The 19,007-nt window shown below is 34.4% G+C and overlaps 2 protein-coding genes across 2 annotated transcripts; one reads left to right on the top strand and one right to left on the bottom strand.

The window, feature by feature from the left end:
* Window positions 1-5,254: 5,254 nt before the first annotated feature.
* On the top strand, window positions 5,255-5,884 carry LOC135147946 (uncharacterized). Its single transcript, XM_064082015.1, has 2 exons — window positions 5,255-5,387; window positions 5,505-5,884. Exons 1-2 carry the CDS (start codon window positions 5,255-5,257, stop codon window positions 5,882-5,884), a joined length of 513 nt encoding a protein of 170 aa, XP_063938085.1.
* Window positions 5,885-7,391: 1,507 nt separating this feature from the next.
* On the bottom strand, window positions 7,392-12,612 carry LOC108196736 (RNA polymerase sigma factor sigB). Its single transcript, XM_017364157.2, has 7 exons — window positions 12,344-12,612; window positions 11,217-11,461; window positions 9,930-10,478; window positions 8,676-8,906; window positions 8,363-8,503; window positions 8,064-8,264; window positions 7,392-7,972 (listed from the first exon to the last, which is right to left on the bottom strand). The coding sequence occupies exons 1-7, from the start codon at window positions 12,423-12,425 to the stop codon at window positions 7,691-7,693; spliced, it is 1,731 nt and encodes a 576-aa protein (XP_017219646.1). The 5' UTR covers window positions 12,426-12,612; the 3' UTR covers window positions 7,392-7,690.
* Window positions 12,613-19,007: the final 6,395 nt, after the last annotated feature.

The following is a 19,007-nucleotide window of genomic DNA, read 5'->3' on the forward strand; positions in this document are numbered from 1 at the left end:
TCATCCCTTAAAAAAATTGCAAGCACGACATTCTCACACAATATATGGTACTAATATTGCACTGTTGTACAACAACTGCATTTTAAGGACACAATACATTGTTGTTAGTTTGCAAAAACCGGCAAAACAAAAGACACAGATAGAATGTGATCAGTCGAGTGTTGATAGTTGCGGTGGTAAATATTGTGGTGGCCATTCTGCACATGCACCATCCAGTAGCCGTCATAGAAATCCTTGTTAACAGTTCTTGGCGGCCATTATTTTGTTGGCCAGACCAAAATAAATGTTATATACATAGTCAGGCACAGTGTCTCCCACCCCCTATTAATTTTATTTCAATTTTGTTATGATCATGTCATAAAATAGGTTTTAGATATTCTCTGTTTCTTATTTAAATGTGAAACGACATTGGTGCTCTAATACATATACATAACAATGGTGCTGATACCGCTGAGAATTGAAGGTGATAGTGATGTCTGGACTCTCATATATAGTTAGCATTTTGAAGATGACAAAATTGTTGCTCCCAAGCACCACAATGGTGCTGATAATTGCTACAAGGTAGGTGAAATGGAGTTGTAGGCGGAGATGCTGTTTATAATCGAATGTAGTAGTGATGATCACGTTCATGCCCTTTAAGGAACCCTGCTTGATTGCAAACAAATCGAGATAGTATTCTGTCTAAGACCAAGCTAGGAAGAGCTAGCAGACTCTTGGAAGTTGATCGGAATTAGAGCATCCCTGAAGTGGTTGATGGAATACCTGGCTAAGAAGCTTTAGGACAGTACACAGAATACCACAAAGCTACACACAATCCTGCTGGAATGAGAAGGTGTATATGAGGTTACTCAATATGATGAGTACTAACATTAAGATCTTTTTTATTGAACTTTTGGTAGGTAAAGATGTTTTAATGGTGTACTTCTTCAGGATGAAGTATATAGAGATTTTATTTATGGACCTAATTTATGTACCGGGATGATTCAATCAACATAAAACAAACAATTGCTTGGAGTAGAGAGTCCTGTTAACAAATGGACGCAACTAATTAATGGAATCACAGTTACACGTCCTGAAGATTCAGATGTTTGGTATTAATATGGTACGACAACTTTTGTGATCGGGCAAAACTAACTAATAGCTGTATAATAAATATATTAATAAATTATATAACTAGTTAAGATAACATTAGCTTAGAGAGTTATTTAGCGATGGCGATGCTAAGGCTATTCTGGTTACGTGTGAGCCTCAACGTCAAGTTGATGAAAGAATAGTATGAACACAGGATATAGAGAATGGCATAATCATTTTGCTGGTAACTCGAGGAGTATTCAATCAGGTGGATGGAGCGCATTAGACTCAGAAACAAGGGTGTGACTCTTCCCATCACTTGTCCAATGTGTAATGCTGATATTGAACACTTTGTTACATCTTTTTTTCGATTGTCCTTCTGCAAGCAGTTACTGTAGTGACTTCTGCAATCAGCTCCTCACAGATTCTTTGTTGAAATTTAGAGCTCTGGATGGTGACAGCAACAATCTCCTGGAGGTAGGGCACGTGATTGAGCGGTGCAAATTGTTGTTACAGGAACTCCTTACTGTGTGTGTTAAGGAAGCAAGCAACCAGGTGGCACATAGCTTAGCTAGAATGCTGTTTTTTAAATTACTTCATTGTTTTCTCGTCTGCTCCTAACTATTTGGCAGAGATTGTATCCAATGATTTATCCCATTAATGAAAGTCCTTTTGCTTTCAAAAAAGAAGATAACATTAGCTTAAATATAATATTACAAATACCTAAGATCTCGAATTGAAATTATATTCAAAAGAATAAAATATATTTTAAATAAATTATTATCATTCCTAAATATACAAAATAAAATAAAAATACTATAATCATATGTCAGGTCGAAAAAAAATTAGAATAATCATATATTAAAACTAAAAAGGAAATAAATATTTTTTTATAACATTAAGAGAACCATAATATAAATGATTAATATATATTTAAAAATAACTATAATACATTAGGAATGAGATATGGGGTGGTCTCTTGCGAGTTCAATTTCATACTATTTTTTTAAAAAAAAAATCTCTAAACAAAAATTTGACGTTTAAATTTTTATCCAAAAAAATAATTAAAAAATAATATGGAAAAAGGACCTCAAAATCAATATACTTATATAAAGGAGAAGCGGGGGGCGTGTAGGTGGCGCCTCTCACATCGCTCCGTTCTATTTTTCTAATTTTCTGGAATTTTTGGGTTCTATTTTTCTAATTTTCTGGAATTTTTGGATGAAAAATATCAAAAAATTAGAACTACCTTTTTTAGTTTCAGGTATATTATAAGCAAATTTCAGAATCTGATTTTGTTATAGATTATTTATGGAATAAAGTAGCTTGAAAGTTTTAATCTGATTTTGTTTCAGATTATTTAATTATGGGAAAGACAGATTATTTATGGAATATAATAGCTTGAAAATTTTAATCTGATTTTGTTCAGATTATTTAATTATGAGAAAGAGTAGCAAACAAGTCTCTCTACACCTATAAATACCCGTATAGATCATAGGGTTTTGGATCATCTAAACACAACCTCCTCTCTCAATACCACAAACCTACCTGATAGTTCTCTTACTCGATTTTTAAAGGAGAAGCGAGCGGCGTGTAGGTGGCGCCTCTCACATCGCTCCGTTCTATTTTTCTAATTTTCTGAAATTTTTGAATGAAAAATATCAAAAATTAGAAATACCTTATTCTTGCTCGATTTTTAACTCGGAGGTGTCGTTCTTCTGCAACGATAAGTGAAGACTCTTTATACGATAAAGGTTGTTGCAAGCAAATGTAGTTATAGACCGTTATATTGGAGTCGACAAATCTAAACACGAGAAAAGAATATAGTCTTGACATGATATTGATGGTTGATGTCAATAAATTAACTATTAGTGATGTATGTTTGTTGGTTATTCTTTTATAATATTTGTTTTGTTCATCGGACATGTTTGTTGTTGTTAATTTTTATATCATTTACTTTGTATACATGAAAAAATTATTCATGCATTATCTGTTTACTCCGTTCAAGCAACTTTTAAGAGGGTAGTTATATTTAAGTTAGATGTTTTTGTGCACAATCAATCCAAAAAAATTGGAGGAAGGTGACTATGTAAGAACATGATTACTTTTCAAAAAAAATAAATAAATTAAGATTCGTCATGCTTTAAATTGTTAATTACGTGTATAAATTTATTTTTATTTTTTCACCATGAATTATAGTCCAATTTTGCAATTTTATATATTAGTATTGATATTACATTAAAATTTTTATAATATAAATTTATTTTATTCTACAAATCTTAACTTTGAAACATTAATATACTTTTTATAAACAGTCATAAAATTATTTTATTCTACAAATATTAATATTGAATTATTAATATAATTTTTATAAACCGCCGCAACGCGCGGCTTCTCGACTAGAAAACATAAACGAGTGAATATTATTTATAATATGATTATCTATTATTTATGGTATGATTTACTAAAATAGGGTCAGAGATATATATTTTTTTAAAGAGGGTCAGAGATATTCTTATTACTTTATTAATTAATTAATAGAGGTTTGAAGAAGTGTTGCAGAAGGGAACATGTACTCCCTTTCTTATCTTTGCCTAACTGAAACATATACTCTATTTCGGGGGGCGTGTAGGTGGCGCCTCTCACATCGCTCCGTTCTATTTTTCTAATTTTCTGGAATTTTTGGGTTCTATTTTTCTAATTTTCTGGAATTTTTGGATGAAAAATATCAAAAAATTAGAACTACCTTTTTTAGTTTCAGGTATATTATAAGCAAATTTCAGAATCTGATTTTGTTATAGATTATTTATGGAATAAAGTAGCTTGAAAGTTTTAATCTGATTTTGTTTCAGATTATTTAATTATGGGAAAGACAGATTATTTATGGAATATAATAGCTTGAAAATTTTAATCTGATTTTGTTCAGATTATTTAATTATGAGAAAGAGTAGCAAACAAGTCTCTCTACACCTATAAATACCCGTATAGATCATAGGGTTTTGGATCATCTAAACACAACTCCTCTCTCAATACCACAAACCTACCTGATAGTTCTCTTACTCGATTTTTAAAGGAGAAGCGAGCGGCGTGTAGGTGGCGCCTCTCACATCGCTCCGTTCTATTTTTCTAATTTTCTGAAATTTTTGAATGAAAAATATCAAAAATTAGAAATACCTTATTCTTGCTCGATTTTTAACTCGGAGGTGTCGTTCTTCTGCAACGATAAGTGAAGACTCTTTATACGATAAAGGTTGTTGCAAGCAAATGTAGTTATAGACCGTTATATTGGAGTCGACAAATCTAAACACGAGAAAAGAATATAGTCTTGACATGATATTGATGGTTGATGTCAATAAATTAACTATTAGTGATGTATGTTTGTTGGTTATTCTTTTATAATATTTGTTTTGTTCATCGGACATGTTTGTTGTTGTTAATTTTTATATCATTTACTTTGTATACATGAAAAAATTATTCATGCATTATCTGTTTGCTCCGTTCAAGCAACTTTTAAGAGGGTAGTTATATTTAAGTTAGATGTTTTTGTGCACAATCAATCCAAAAAAATTGGAGGAAGGTGACTATGTAAGAACATGATTACTTTTCAAAAAAAATAAATAAATTAAGATTCGTCATGCTTTAAATTGTTAATTACGTGTATAAATTTATTTTTATTTTTTCACCATGAATTATAGTCCAATTTTGCAATTTTATATATTAGTATTGATATTACATTAAAATTTTTATAATATAAATTTATTTTATTCTACAAATCTTAACTTTGAAACATTAATATACTTTTTATAAACAGTCATAAAATTATTTTATTCTACAAATATTAATATTGAATCATTAATATAATTTTTATAAACCGCCGCAACGCGCGGCTTCTCGACTAGAAAACATAAACGAGTGAATATTATTTATAATATGATTATCTATTATTTATGGTATGATTTACTAAAATAGGGTCAGAGATATATATTTTTTTAAAGAGGGTCAGAGATATTCTTATTACTTTATTAATTAATTAATAGAGGTTTGAAGAAGTGTTGCAGAAGGGAACATGTACTCCCTTTCTTATCTTTGCCTAACTGAAACATATACTCTATTTCGACGCGGCATAATCTTCGCAGTTATTCTAGGTTAGTTTGTATTGTAAATTTAAGATACATCAGGTACAATGCGAGAAACTAATCTCAAATGTTTCAGTATGAGATCGTTATTAGTATTATTAGTGATTTTGCTCTTCTTACTGCAACTCCAAAATCTTAATGCATCACGTTATTATTCTTCACCAATGCTATCGAATCCAGGTACATGCACTATGCACACGTATAATATAATGATCTTTAATATAATGATCTTGTTTTTGTACTTTTATTTGTGTTAATCTTAATTGAATCTATTTGCATGCATTGATGTCTTTTTAGCATGGAACGAGGAACAAGTTTTACACAAGGGATTTGTGGTAAAACATGAAACACAAATACAAGAAAAGGATGTGGCGATAGTTAAAAAACCCGGTGGTGGTGGAGGTCGCGGCGGTGGTGGAGGAGGAGGTCGCGGTGGTGGTGGCGGAGGTATTCGTGGTGGCCGTAGAGGTGTTGGTGGAGGAGGTCGCGGTGGTGGTGGCGGAGGTATTCGTGGTGGCCGTAGAGGTGTTGGTGGAGGAGGTCGCGGTGGTGCCGGTTTTGTTGCCGGAGGTGTAGCGGGTAGCCACCACCATAACCATAGCGATGCGAGTTGCCGCGTTCCTCATAATTATTACAAGTTATTGACAACCACGGTTGCCATATTTTATTTATTTTAGTGTAGTCTAGCCAGTTAATTATAGACCGAGATGTGCATAAACTTATCGAGTCTTTATGATTTTCAATTCATTTGTATTCTACCAGGAAAATATTGTGATTCGAACATCTTTTGGCCTAAGTGTAGCCGGAATCAGGATTACTTATAATATTAACGGACCGTTTGGTTAACGTCATAGCTTAATCGTTATATTTTTTCATTAAATATTTGAATAAATTTAACGACAGCATATTTGATATCACTTATATCCATTTGAGTGAGTCGAGTGAGATCTCAATCTACTTATATTACTGAACGATTTTTAAGATGAATTTGATAATTTATCCTTATTTTATATTAGTAAAGGTAAATGATGACTGAGTTAACAAATTTGACACTAATCAAATATCAACTGTAAAATAATAAAAATAACTTGATTGAAAATGAAATAAATTATTAAATTATATGAAGCTGTGTGACCTCAATATACCGAACTTCAATTGGAGTGCTCGAATTTAGGAACTAGAAAATCAGAAGGCTAGGAGAATATTCGTGAGCAATTTTCTAACTAAAAAAAATTGATATCTTTTATTGTTGTTGTAATTTCATGTAAATATTATTAAAGTACTCCAAATTCATACAAACCATGCATAGTTTAAGATATTTAAGATAATATTGAGGATCATATTTTTGTCAGCACAGACTTCTATTCAGTTTCAAATTGATCAGTCAGCCGAAGCTTCGCGGCAACTCCGCTTTACTTTTTGTTACACGGAAAATGATTGGTGCACATAATTGTGTACAAAAACATGTACATAATGACATATGGCGGATTTTAATTGGATGCCCCCCGCATTTACACCAACCACCCCAATTAAAACCCACCACATCACTTACCACATCATTATGTACAAATTTTCTGTACACAATTATGTGCACCTAGGCCCTAGCACTACTCATACACACACATGCACGCACCTGACACCAATGCCAAGATATATTTATATTAGCCAATTAATTGGGTTTTTTTACAATCCTTGCTTCTTTTTCTTTTTATTGAAAACTTTATTTAGTTGCAAGAGAGATTTGATGTTACTCATGGGTATCTGTACTATCTATTCTTTCTGTTCCTTGGTTATGTGTGTCTGCATAAATTTCTACTTGTAGCTAATTTTGATTCATTCGTCTGTTTTGTTAAGAATAAATCAATAATCAATGATATCAATCATGCCAAAAGTGAAATTACAAGCTTTTGGTAAAAGCCAACCTTTAAACCATAACAAATATTCAGGGACGGATCTAGGATTGTTTTCTCGGGGGATCTAGGTTTGGCATTCAGTGTATTCAAGACTTATTTGTTTCTGCACACAAGATTCTGCATAACAGACATCCTGCAGGTCAAGTATGCAATGTTTATTGATTTATCTTTTCTGGAGCAATATCTAATGAAATTATGCAACTGTTAAGATACGGATTAGCAAGCTAGAAGCTGGAAAAAAACAAGTCTTTTTTTGAGGAAAATAACAAGATTTCGCTAAAAGCAACCTTTAACCATAATTGAACTGTAACATGTTGGTTGAGCATTAAGGTTTCCATGTACAGAATTTGACAGTGCTCTAATTCAAATATTTTTTGTTTCTATACACAAGATTCTACAATTCTGTTGAAAGTTAAAAAAAAAATGTGTAGATATATATATAATCGTGTGTTTGTTTCCATTCTGTGATCTGAAATACAGCCATGGAAGCCTCCACGTCGAAGGTAGGTTATTGGGATTTGAGTGTTCCTCTAGTATGATTTTTGATATACACAAGATATGGGTGGGAATTCATGCAAGCTGATATTGGTGCAAACGTTTTGTTCTTCTCTTATTCTTCAACTTTCTAAACGCACACAACTCAATTTGTCGTATTCTTTCTCTGCTTACCCCCATAAGTTCGCCAATCTCTTGCAATGTCTTCATCCTCCCATCATCTAGTCCAAAACGACATATAACCACTTGTTTCTCTCGTGGCTTCAGTGAGTTCAGTACCTTCTCGAGGTCCTGTCTCATAGATTGCTTGATTAATAACTCTTCCGACGTTTCTGCTTCAGGGTCTGCAGTTATTTCCTAGTAAGGAAGGATGAAAGAAAACAAGTTTAGCTGATGAGATTGGAAAAAGAATATCGTTGCAGCACCAGTGAAAATAGTTGGGACGCACAGAAGGTTTAAGATTTAGGCTGAACCCGATGTTCTGGTCAAGAGATCGTGGAGCTTTAGGTACTAGCAAGACAGCAGACAGTCTCCTCATAGAGAGTCCAGTTGCCTCTGCAATTTCTTCATTACTAGCTTTTCTTCCATTTGCATTGTACAGATTCTTTCTGGCTTCCTTCACCTTAAAGGTTGCATCAACCATGTGGAACTGTTGAACAAAAAATAAGAATTTCAAAGGTCAAACTGTCAAAAGTATATCAATAGAGCAGATAACAAACTAACTCAGTGATTCTTGTAATGTCTTACAGGTAAACGTATAGTTCTAGATTGATCAGAGAGAAACTTTCGAACTGATTGTTTTATCCACCAGTGAGCATAGGTTGAGAATTTAAACCCCTTTGAAGCATCAAACTTCTCTGCTCCTCTTACAAGCCCTCGACAACCTTCCTAAAGGTTTTAAGCAGGTTACCACGGGGATCAAATTAGTAAGAGAGAAAGACAAAAGAAACCACTTCAACAATTAAGTTCACTGGAATTACTTCCAGACAAAAATCAACAATGTACTTTCCATTATATGGACGGAAAAACATAAATGTAAATTTTCATAACAGGTTGGTACCTGAACAAGATCTTGGAAATTCATTCCAGTTCCGACATACTTTTTGGCAATTGAAACAACAAGCCGCACATTACTCATGATCATTTTATCCTTGCAGAAGGTTCCATAGTTTATTTGTCTCCTCAAGGTAGTTTGATCCACACCAGCTGCAAGAGCCCACTGCATGAAACTAGGCTCACCCCCATAACGTTCACTAAGCTCCTTGTAAATTTTTTCCAATCTTAACAGAACCTGTAATATGCGGAAGATAGGAGGATTAACTGCTTATGCAAATATATGCATAATACTTTAACTGTCATGCTAAACTAATTGGAAAGACATGACATCATCTCGAAGTCTGTATAAAAATGCAAATCTCCGACATTTATTCCTGACTTCATGCTTATAAGGTCATATTTTGTGTTTCGTCTCTAGTATATCATTCTATGAAAATGATTGCATTAAAATGAGACGAATACTCTTTTGCAGAAACTAATAAAAATAATTTGGCACAAAACCAAAAGAATAAGTAAAGTTTTGTAGCCCTATCATTTTCAACTAAAATCCACTTGGAACTAGAACTAGACAAGCTTAAAAAATTCGGAACAAGTGCAGATTCCTTGAGAAAGCTAGGTAAATGGGAGAGCAGATTCCTTGAGAAAGCTAGGTAAATGGGAGAAAAGTGTAGTTAACTCTTTATTGAGTTAAATACATTGAGACTATCATAAAAATTGCATCCATCTATTTAACCCAAACAGTGGTTTAATCATATATTCTTCATCTTTTACTTCATCAAAATCATAACCATTTAAAACTCGTAAAAAATGAGAGAATTCTATTTAAATACCTATTTTAATTACAGAGGGTGTAAAATATGTTGAGAGCACCTGGCTTCCTATAATTGTGGAATCACTGTATAGCATAAATATGAATGTAACTTTATTGATGGTGTCTGTCTTCTTGTTAAAGAGATGAACCGGGTAAAGATTGTAAATTTGGAATTTTGCTGCAGAACAAGCTAAAGAAACCAGCTCGCCACCTATCTAGATTTATTATGGCAATTCAGGAATTGCATCTGAAAAAATAGTTGAAATTTGGTAAGCATTTAATTCCTGTTTTTTAATATTTTCATGTTAAAAGAAATAAGGAAATCTGGAGAGCACTATATGAAAACAGCATTATCAGATTGCGATGTTGGTGGATCAACCGTGATAACTGATAAGAAAAAGTTATTGTCTTGAACAATGTATCAAAGTTTAAGGAGTTGAGATAAACCTGAATTCCTTTTGACAACTCACGTTCTTCAGTTGCAGTGAGAAGTATGGAAGAAGTACTTGTTTGTCTTAAATACCGCAGTGGGTCAGAGTGGTCTATCTCTCGTGAACCACGCCTTTTTTGGCTACTGGAACCAGATTTTACAGAAACTACAGTGGCTGAAGTATTCTTAGCTGCTCTTGCTCGTCTGGCTTTCCGTTGTGGTTGACGCCTCGATCTCACAGCTATACTTTTTACAAGTTCTGCCTGCAGAAGTTCTGCTTCTTCAGCTGTTGGCTCCACGACATCAGATACACACTCCGATTGAGCTACTTCTGACTCTCCTACTACCATCGTGTCTACTGTCTGTCTTAATTGAGGCTGAGGCCTTTCAGCTAAGGCCTTTATATATGATGTTGTTGAGTTTATATGGTTAACCATCATCACTGCATCTTTAGCAGTCTTTGCAGCTTCCCTTGCTAGAGCAACTGCTTCCAAAGCTGCAGCAGCTATAACAGCCTCTTTACTTGTAAGAGAAGTTTTTGTAGGCAAAGATGCTCCAAAAGATGCCTGTTCATATGTATAGATATATCTTATCCAGTACTTAACCATATGACTGAAGAGAAAGAAACCAAAAATAAAACGACGGAGATATGACTACATCATATTGTATTCTGGCCAGAAAATATTATCACAGCAGATAGCTTTATACATCAAGTTAAATTTTGGGAATCTATTAATCTTATTACTACTGGCAGACGTCAAACAGATTCTGCTTGTTGAAAGAAACCGTGACCATTGTGATCTAGTTTCTGTTTAAAATTATATAAGCCAATCAGATTATGCATTAGGATATAAGAAAAAAGCTTTCTTCTTCCCCTGATACAATAAAGAAAGTGGTGCTACACACACTCACATGCACGCGCACACATGAATGAACTTCTTAAAGGACGAGGTTATATAATACAACCCATGTTAAAGAACTTTGAGGCAACAGAGTAAACAAATTGTATGGCTTTTGGAATAATAATTTATAGACTAATGACGATTTGCTAATTGCATCCAAATAATATACTGGCAGCACTGTTTGTAAAAGATAAGGATGTTCTTCACTCTTAACAAAAGTTCGTAGTCATGCAGAGAAGATGAATAAAGTGGAGCTCTAATACTATAATTTCAGGACAAAAGAGATATGGAACAAAGGGGGCCAAGGGTCAAAGCCCTCTGTTTCCCTTTTCCTCTTCCTATCCCCCTGACCGAATCCGACTGAAAACAAGTTCAAAAATATAAATGTACAGAATAACTGACCTCGAGGGCAGGGTCTATATCACTAACGTATGTCCATGGCCTGTTTGTGGCGGCAAAATCAGAATGGATTCCTAAAGAAGCTAAGTGTAGCTTTTCCAGATCGAGCACTGCAGTTGATGTCGACGGTGACCATGGTCTGTTAGCTGCAACTGGATTTGAATGAGCTTCTAAAGATGGTATATCAAGTACCGTTGTTACTGTTGCTGAGCACTGTGCTCGAAAGTAGAAAGGCTCTCTGTCTTTTACTGGAAAACCACACAGAAATAAACAAGCAAAAAGGTCAATTATGGCTCCGGTGACTTGTTTAGGTTCTCAATACAATTTCAGGTTGAACAAACTTAAGATGCAATCTAAAGCAGGTTATCTCCAGCTCTATTAAACTCTCTCTCCTTTACCATTTATTCTTAATTGATTTAAGAGGGAGGGAAAGCATCAAATATATAAACACCGTAGACAAGCAAATTCCAAGTAGCAATCTTTATTCGTAGCCCAGGCTTCTAAAAAGAACAAAAACTTCTAGTTTTCTATCTACTTCAAGAAAAGGTTGCTCACCAAAAATTTCAAATTTAACTCTTTAATACAGTTTTTGCTAAAAAGCATTATGGCACATCGTATATTTGAACTGATCAGAAGCCATTCTTATTCCCAGTGTTCTTATATCACATTCCAAATCTTCTTGATAAAACTCCCTTCCCCTCCATCAAAGGCCTAATTCATCCCGTTTATTCAAATTCAGATTTTTATTTAATTTAGTTATACCCTTCAAAGGCCCTGCCACACTACTTGAACCTTATTTATCATATAAAACTTTTAAAATCTAAATCGCTTAATATGTGAATAACTAATCCATTTGCATGAGCTCAATGATAAACCCAATCTAATTGACTAAACCAAAATCACCAAACTTTAATCTTGAATTTCACCAAACATTTACACTAACGACCAGTGTTCTAAAAACCGGAATCGGGATTAATTGGTGAAGAATGATCAACAATGCATTCATTTCAAAACTCAGATGATCATTCCTTAACCATAATATCTACAAACACTCACAAAAAATCCAGTTTCACCAAAAAACATGCAAACAGCAAAAAGATAAACATGCGGAAACATAAACTTAAACTTACAAGGTTGAGTGGAAGTTTGGTGAAGAAGGGGTCTCAAGTGAATGGAAAATGAACACTTGAACTGTGGCAGCAGACAAGACATGTTCCTGCTATCTACACATATAGGATTATACAAGGGACATTCATGTATACAAGTATGTCTGGTAAGAATGTATGGAATCAGACCTTTGGGAGAGATTATGGTACCATATGTAATATAGAAGATGGGGAGAAATGAGACAGATGGATGATCAAGTGATATATAAATATGGATAAGAGATAGACAGAGATCGAGAGGTTTACAACCAGCCAGGCCGCCTTTTTTTTATAGGCTTAATTATACATTGGACCTTAAAGTATGATCATGTGTACACATAAACCCTTAAAAAAAAAAAAATTATACACATCAACCCTTGATGTATTGAATGTGTACATTCAGGCCCTTGCCTCTTCAAAAACACAATTGACCAGGACATCACAGCTAGGGTAATCTCGGCAGAAGCTAAATTGAGGGTCCCAAATTTCCAGCCCCATAATATTAGTATACATATACAATTAACTTATATGTAATTAACTTTATTTTTTTTATTTAAAATTAGTTTATTTAATAAAAATATAAAATTAAATTAAAATATTTCAGTAGATTAGGCTTTAAAATATTTAAAATATAAAATATTTCAAGTTTCAAATTCATTTAAAATAGAATAAAATTTATGTGGTGTATATTTTTTTTATTAAAAAAGCCATACGTTGAAATATTTCAGTAGATTAGGCTTTTACAGACCTACCCAACCCAAATAAACACATAATATTTAAGCTCCGATAGGGTTTCAAGATTACAGTATGTTTTGTTATCCAAGTAATGATATTTGTACAATTATCGTCATAATATGTATATGCCAAATTTTACTCCCAAGATTACCTTCAACTATGATGTCCTGGTCAACCGATTTATTAATTTTTTGAAGAGGCAAGGGCCAAAATATACATATTCAATATATCAAGGGTTGATGTGTATGCTTTTTTTCTTCAAGGATTAATGTGTATACATGATCATACTTCAAGGGCAAATGTATAATTAAGCCTTTTTTATATGGCCAACTAAACCACAGTGGGGCTAGGTTTTTAGTCGGAATAACATTATTATTATTGCTTCAATTCATTACCTTCCCCTTTATACTCTCGTTTCGGTTAATTGAATACCGAATTCAAATTAAAATAAATCAATTTAATTAATCATAATTTAATATTATGATCTTTTATACATTTAAGATTTTAATATTTTGATTTTTTTTCCCATTTTTGTGTAGTGACTTTTCGCATGGTGCTTTGTTGAATATTTTTATTTTTTATTATTTTATTAAACCAATCTGTTAATAAGTACTGAAAATAATAATTAAGAAATTTTAGTTTCAAAAAAAAATTTGAGAAATTTTATTTGCGGGCTGAGCATGCTTCATATGATTTGGGCTTATTTGTTTAAGTTTTATGTCAAGGGCGGGAAGTCTGATTAGTTAGGAAATTCTGTTAGTCGGTTACTGATAGTTCAAACAGTTAGGGGAGAGTGCAGACTAGAGAATAGCTATTAATACTGAGTTGGAGAGTTCATTGTATTCATTCTGTTTTCTCTTGTGAAACAGTTCTGTTCTTCCTCATTTCTTGTACTTTTCTGTGATCAATTTACGTTTATCGTTACAAGTGGTATCAGAGCGGTTCAAAGCTCACCTGTCATGGCGTCGACTACGCGTTCTCGCATATCTGAGGATCAGTGGAAAGATTTGGATAGCAGGCTCAATGAGATCAGTTCATGTCATCGTTTGATCAAAGCTAGCAGTAATTCAATGGAGAATAAGTTGATAGGAAGAATTGATCAATTGGTCTCGTTAGTAACAAAATGTGATGCTAAAATTGAGTCATATACTGAGAAAATGGATGATCGAATCAAGAATCATATGAATGGATTTCTTAAGAACAAAGGGTTAGAGAGAGTGGTTTCAAGAGATGGAGAGATGTTTGTGGATAGATCACCACTGTTACCTAATCCGGGAGAGAGAATGGGGGGTGGAGGATCAAATCACAAAGATGGTGAAAAATCTGGATCAAATGACAGAGGAGTAAAGGATAAGGGAAGCAGAGGAGGGTTGCAGCAGCCCAAGATTGAACTTACTTCATTTCAGGGGGAGGATCCAAGAAATTGGATTAGGAAGTGTAACAAATTCTTCACTCTTAATTTGGTAAGTGATATTCACAGAATTGATTATGTAGAAATGTTTCTTGATGGTAAGGCTGAGGTTTGGTTTCAGAGTTTTAAGTTGGGGATGGGAAATGTTTCTTGGGATGATTTTTGTGAAGCAATTACTAAGAGATTTGGGAAAAAAGGGGGTATAGATGAACAAGAGGAATTTAATAAGTTGATTCAGGCAGGATCTGTACTGGAGTATGTGGAAAAGTTTGAAGAGCTTAAATCTGTACTGATCTGTAGAAATCCATAATTAGATGAAAAATATTTCATCTCAAGTTTCATATCTGGATTAAAAGCTGAGTTGAAACCAATGGTACGTTTAATGAAACCAAAGAGTCTGTTGGATGCAATTGAGGTGGCTCAATATCAAGAACAGACCATTGAAGTAATGGTGAGAAAGCATGAGGTCAAGAAGACTATTAGCAACATCAATGTAAAATGGAATTCCAGTGAAAAGAAGGGAAATGCAAAGTTGACAGAAGAAAAGAAGGAGGGGAGTATTAAAGATAATTTCAAGAAGATCTCACCTGAAGAGTTTCAGTACAGAAAGAATAATCACCTGTGTTACAAGTGTGGGGAAAAGTTTAGTCAAGGGCATCAATGCAAAAACCAGCAGTATACATTTATGCTGTTAGAATAGGGAGAGAAAGATGAATTGGAAGAAATGATAGAGGAAGGAGGAGAGGGTACTGTGGCAGAGGTATCATTGAATGCCTTGTCAGAAAAAATGGCAAGGAAAACTATCACTCTGGAGGGAACTATTCAAGGCAATAGAGTACAGATGTTAACTGATACAGGTAGTTCTCTTAGTTTTATTGACAGTACTGTAGTAACAAGAATTGGTTTACTGAAGCAGGATTGCAGTCCAGTTACTGTCAAATTAGCAGATGGGAGGACTGTAGTCAGTTCTTTTTATGTTCCTAGAGTGAAGTGGAGAATTCAACAATATGAATTTGAATTTGATTTGAGGGTCATAGATATTGCTGGTTGGGACATGATTATAGGAGTGGATTGGTTGGAGCAGTTCAGTCCTATAATGTTTGATTTTAAGAAGCTATATCTGAAGTTAAATGCAGATTCAGAAAATGGAGATCAGATGTTGTTAAATGGAAGGGTGGAGTCAGCAACCATACAATTAGTTAGAGGGAAAGAATTGCAAGTGATGAATAAGAAACTGGCTCAACAGGCATTAAGGGAGAATGTGTGTGTTGCAGAAAATATCAAGGAGTATCCTGGAAAAATCAATGAGATATTACAGCAGTTTTCAAGAGTTTTTGAAGTACCAGTGGGACTACCTCCTAACAGGAATGTGGATCATGAAATACCATTATTAGAAGGATCAGTTCCATTCAAGATGAAACCATACAGATATCCACATTCACAGAAGACAGAGATTGAAGCTCAAGTGCAGCAAATGTTAGAGAGTGGAACCATCAGACCAAGCAACAGTCCATTTGCTTCTCCTGTGATTTTGGTAAGGAAAAAAGATGATACTTGGAGATTTTGTGTAGATTGCAGACATTTGAATAAACTCACAATTAAGGATAAATTTCCTATCCCAAATATTGATGAGTTACTAGATGAATTGCTGGGGCAAAATTATTTTCTAAGCTTAACTTAAGATCAGGATACCATCAAATACTGGTGAAGCCCACAGACACATTCAAAACTGCATTTCAGACCCATCATGGGCATTTTGAATTTGTGGTTATGCCATTTGGTTTAACTAATGCTCCTGCAACATTTCAAGGATTAATGAATCAAGTTTTTAAGCACATGTTGAGGAAATTTGTATTGGTTTTCTTTGATGATATACTGGTTTATAGTGCTAATTTGGAAGATCATGAAAAGCATTTAGCAACAGTATTGGCATTGTTACAAGAAAACCAGTTATATGCTAAAATGTCAAAATGTAGCTTTGCAGTAGATTCAGTGGAGAATTTGGGTCATTTAATTTCTGGAAATGGAGTTAGTATGGACCCTGCAAAAATAGACAGTATTGTGAAGTGGCCTATTCCAGATTCAGTCAAAACATTGAGGGGGTTTTTGGGATTATCTGGATATTACAGAAGGTTTATTAAAGGTTATGGAATTCTCACCAGACCTTTGACTGATTTGTTAAAAAAAGATAATTTTCAGTGGGGGCAAGAAGCTACAGAAGCATTCCAGACATTAAAAACAAAGTTGTGTGAGGCTCCAGTATTGGCAATGCCAGATTTTGAAGTCCTTTTTGTAGTAGAAACAGATGCTTGTGCCACAGGGATGGGAGCTGTGCTGATGCAAAAAGGAAGGCCTATTTCCTATTTGAGTAAAGCTTTTAACAAGAAAAATAAAGGGTGTTCAGTTTATGAAAAAGAGTTACTGGCTTTAGTACTTGCTGTCACCAAATGGAGACATTATCTGGTGGGGCATCACTTTGTCATCAAAACTGATCATCAGTCATTAAAGTATCTACTGGAACAGCCTTTGCATATTTCTTTGCAATACAGGTGGTTATCAAAGATGCTTGGTATGGACTATGAAATACAATACAAAAGAGGGAGTGAGAACATAGCAGCAGATGCACTATCCAGAGTAATAAGTGATCAGTCTGCAGAAGTTAATGTAGCTGCAATTTCTGAGGTCCAGCCTGTGTGGCTACAGCAGTTGGGGGAAAGTTATGAAGGGGATGAAGAGTGCCAGCAGTTGATGTCAAAGTTAGTATTAGCACCTGATGACAATTCAGAGTATCAGTTTGTCCAAGGGATATTAAAGAGGAAAAACAAAATCTATTTGGGAAAGGGAGGCAGTGTCAGGAGTAAAGTCATTGAAGCCTTACATAATTCTGCCTTGGGTGGTCATTCAGGACAAACAGCATGTTTACAGCGTATACAAATGTTATTTTACTGGCCAAAGATGAAACAAGATGTGGTGGAATGGATTAAAAAATGTGAGATCTGTCAGAGATACAAAAATGAGCATCTCATGTCTCCTGGACTACTGCAGCCACTACAAATTCCAAATAGTACATGGAGACATATTTCTATGGATTTTGTAGAGAAACTTCCAATATCAGAAGGGGCAGATACAATATTAGTGGTGATTGATTGACTTTCAAAATATGGACATTTCATTCCATTAAGTCATCCTTTCACAGCTGAAATGGTAGCTTCTATATTTTTGGATAACATCTTTAAGCTGCATGGATTGCCAGACACAATAGTATGTGACAGAGATAAGATATTTACCAGTGTGTTTTGGAAATCTTTGTTTGAGAAGCTGGGGGTTACATTGAATTTTACATCTGCATACCACCCCCAGAGTGATGGTCAGACTGAACGTTTAAACCAATGTTTGGAGGCATATCTCAGGTGTTTTTCTGGTGACAGGCCTGCTAGTTGGAAGAAGTTGTTGAGTTTAGCTGAGTATTGGTACAATACAAGCTTCCATGCTAGTTTGGGCATTACTCCATATAAAGCATTATATGGAACAAAACCAGTTCCTTTGAATCTGGGAACACTACAAGACATGATTATTCCAGCAGCTCAAGATTTATTGGTGCAAAGGGAGAGTGTTATGAAGCAATTGCAGGAAAATTTAGTGAAAGCACAGCAAAGAATGAAGTACTATGCTGATCAAAAGAGAACAGAAAGAGCATTCAAGCAAGGTGATTGGGTATTTCTCAAGTTGCAACCTTATAGGCAACAATCTGTAGTGGGGAGAATCTCTTTCAAATTATCAGCTAGGTTCTTTGGACCATTTCAAGTGGAGGAGAAGATAGGAGAAGTCGCTTACAAATTAAAGTTACCACCTCACTCGAAGATTCATCCAGTATTTCATGTGTCATTACTCAAGAAGTTTGTGGGAAACACTCCTATTACAGTGGGAGATTTACCAGATTATGATAAAGAGGAGGTGCTGATATTAGAACCTGAGAAAGTGATGCAAAGAAGACAGGTTGAAAGGGGAGGGAAGGATGTTAAGCAATGGTTGATTAAATGGAAGAATTTGGACAGTTCGGAAGCATCATGGGAGGATTGTAGTTTCATAAGAGTTCAGTTTCCTCAGTTTCAAGCTTGAGGACAAGCTTGGTTTTAAGGAAGGGCAAATGTCAAGGGCGGGAAGTCTGATTAGTTAGGAAATTCTGTTAGTCAGTTACTGGTAGTTCAAACAGTTAGGGGAGAGTGCAGACTAGAGAATAGCTATTAATACTGAGTTGGAGAGATGGGAGAGTAACTTTGGAGTTCATTGTATTCATTCTGTTTTCTCTTGTGAAACAGTTCTGTTCTTCCTCATTTCTTGTACTTTTCTGTGATCAATTTACGTTTATCGTTACATTTTATAGTCCAAACTTAATTATAGTCCATAAACGGCCCATTAACTCATTTAATTTTAAAACAAAGTAACGGTGTATCATGACATTAATCGTTCCATTAATTTAGGTGTTTGGTAACAGTTGCCTCA

The sequence above is a fragment of the Daucus carota genome, chromosome 7 (genome assembly GCF_001625215.2).
Source record: "Daucus carota subsp. sativus chromosome 7, DH1 v3.0, whole genome shotgun sequence".
In the NCBI taxonomy this organism is placed as follows: Eukaryota; Viridiplantae; Streptophyta; class Magnoliopsida; order Apiales; family Apiaceae; genus Daucus; species Daucus carota.

Excerpts from the sequence above, each read along its gene's own strand:
- LOC135147946 (XM_064082015.1), top strand. The coding sequence starts at position 5,255 with ATGCGAGAAACTAATCTCAAATGTTTCAGTATGAGATCGTTATTAGTA. Across the intron at positions 5,388-5,504 it reads ACCAATGCTATCGAATCCAG|CATGGAACGAGGAACAAGTT; the intron begins GTACATGCACTA and ends ATGTCTTTTTAG.
- LOC108196736 (XM_017364157.2), bottom strand. The coding sequence starts at position 12,425 with ATGTCTTGTCTGCTGCCACAGTTCAAGTGTTCATTTTCCATTCACTTG. Across the intron at positions 10,479-11,216 it reads ATATAGACCCTGCCCTCGAG|GCATCTTTTGGAGCATCTTT; the intron begins GTCAGTTATTCT and ends ACATATGAACAG. Across the intron at positions 7,973-8,063 it reads GCCTAAATCTTAAACCTTCT|GAAATAACTGCAGACCCTGA; the intron begins GTGCGTCCCAAC and ends CTTCCTTACTAG.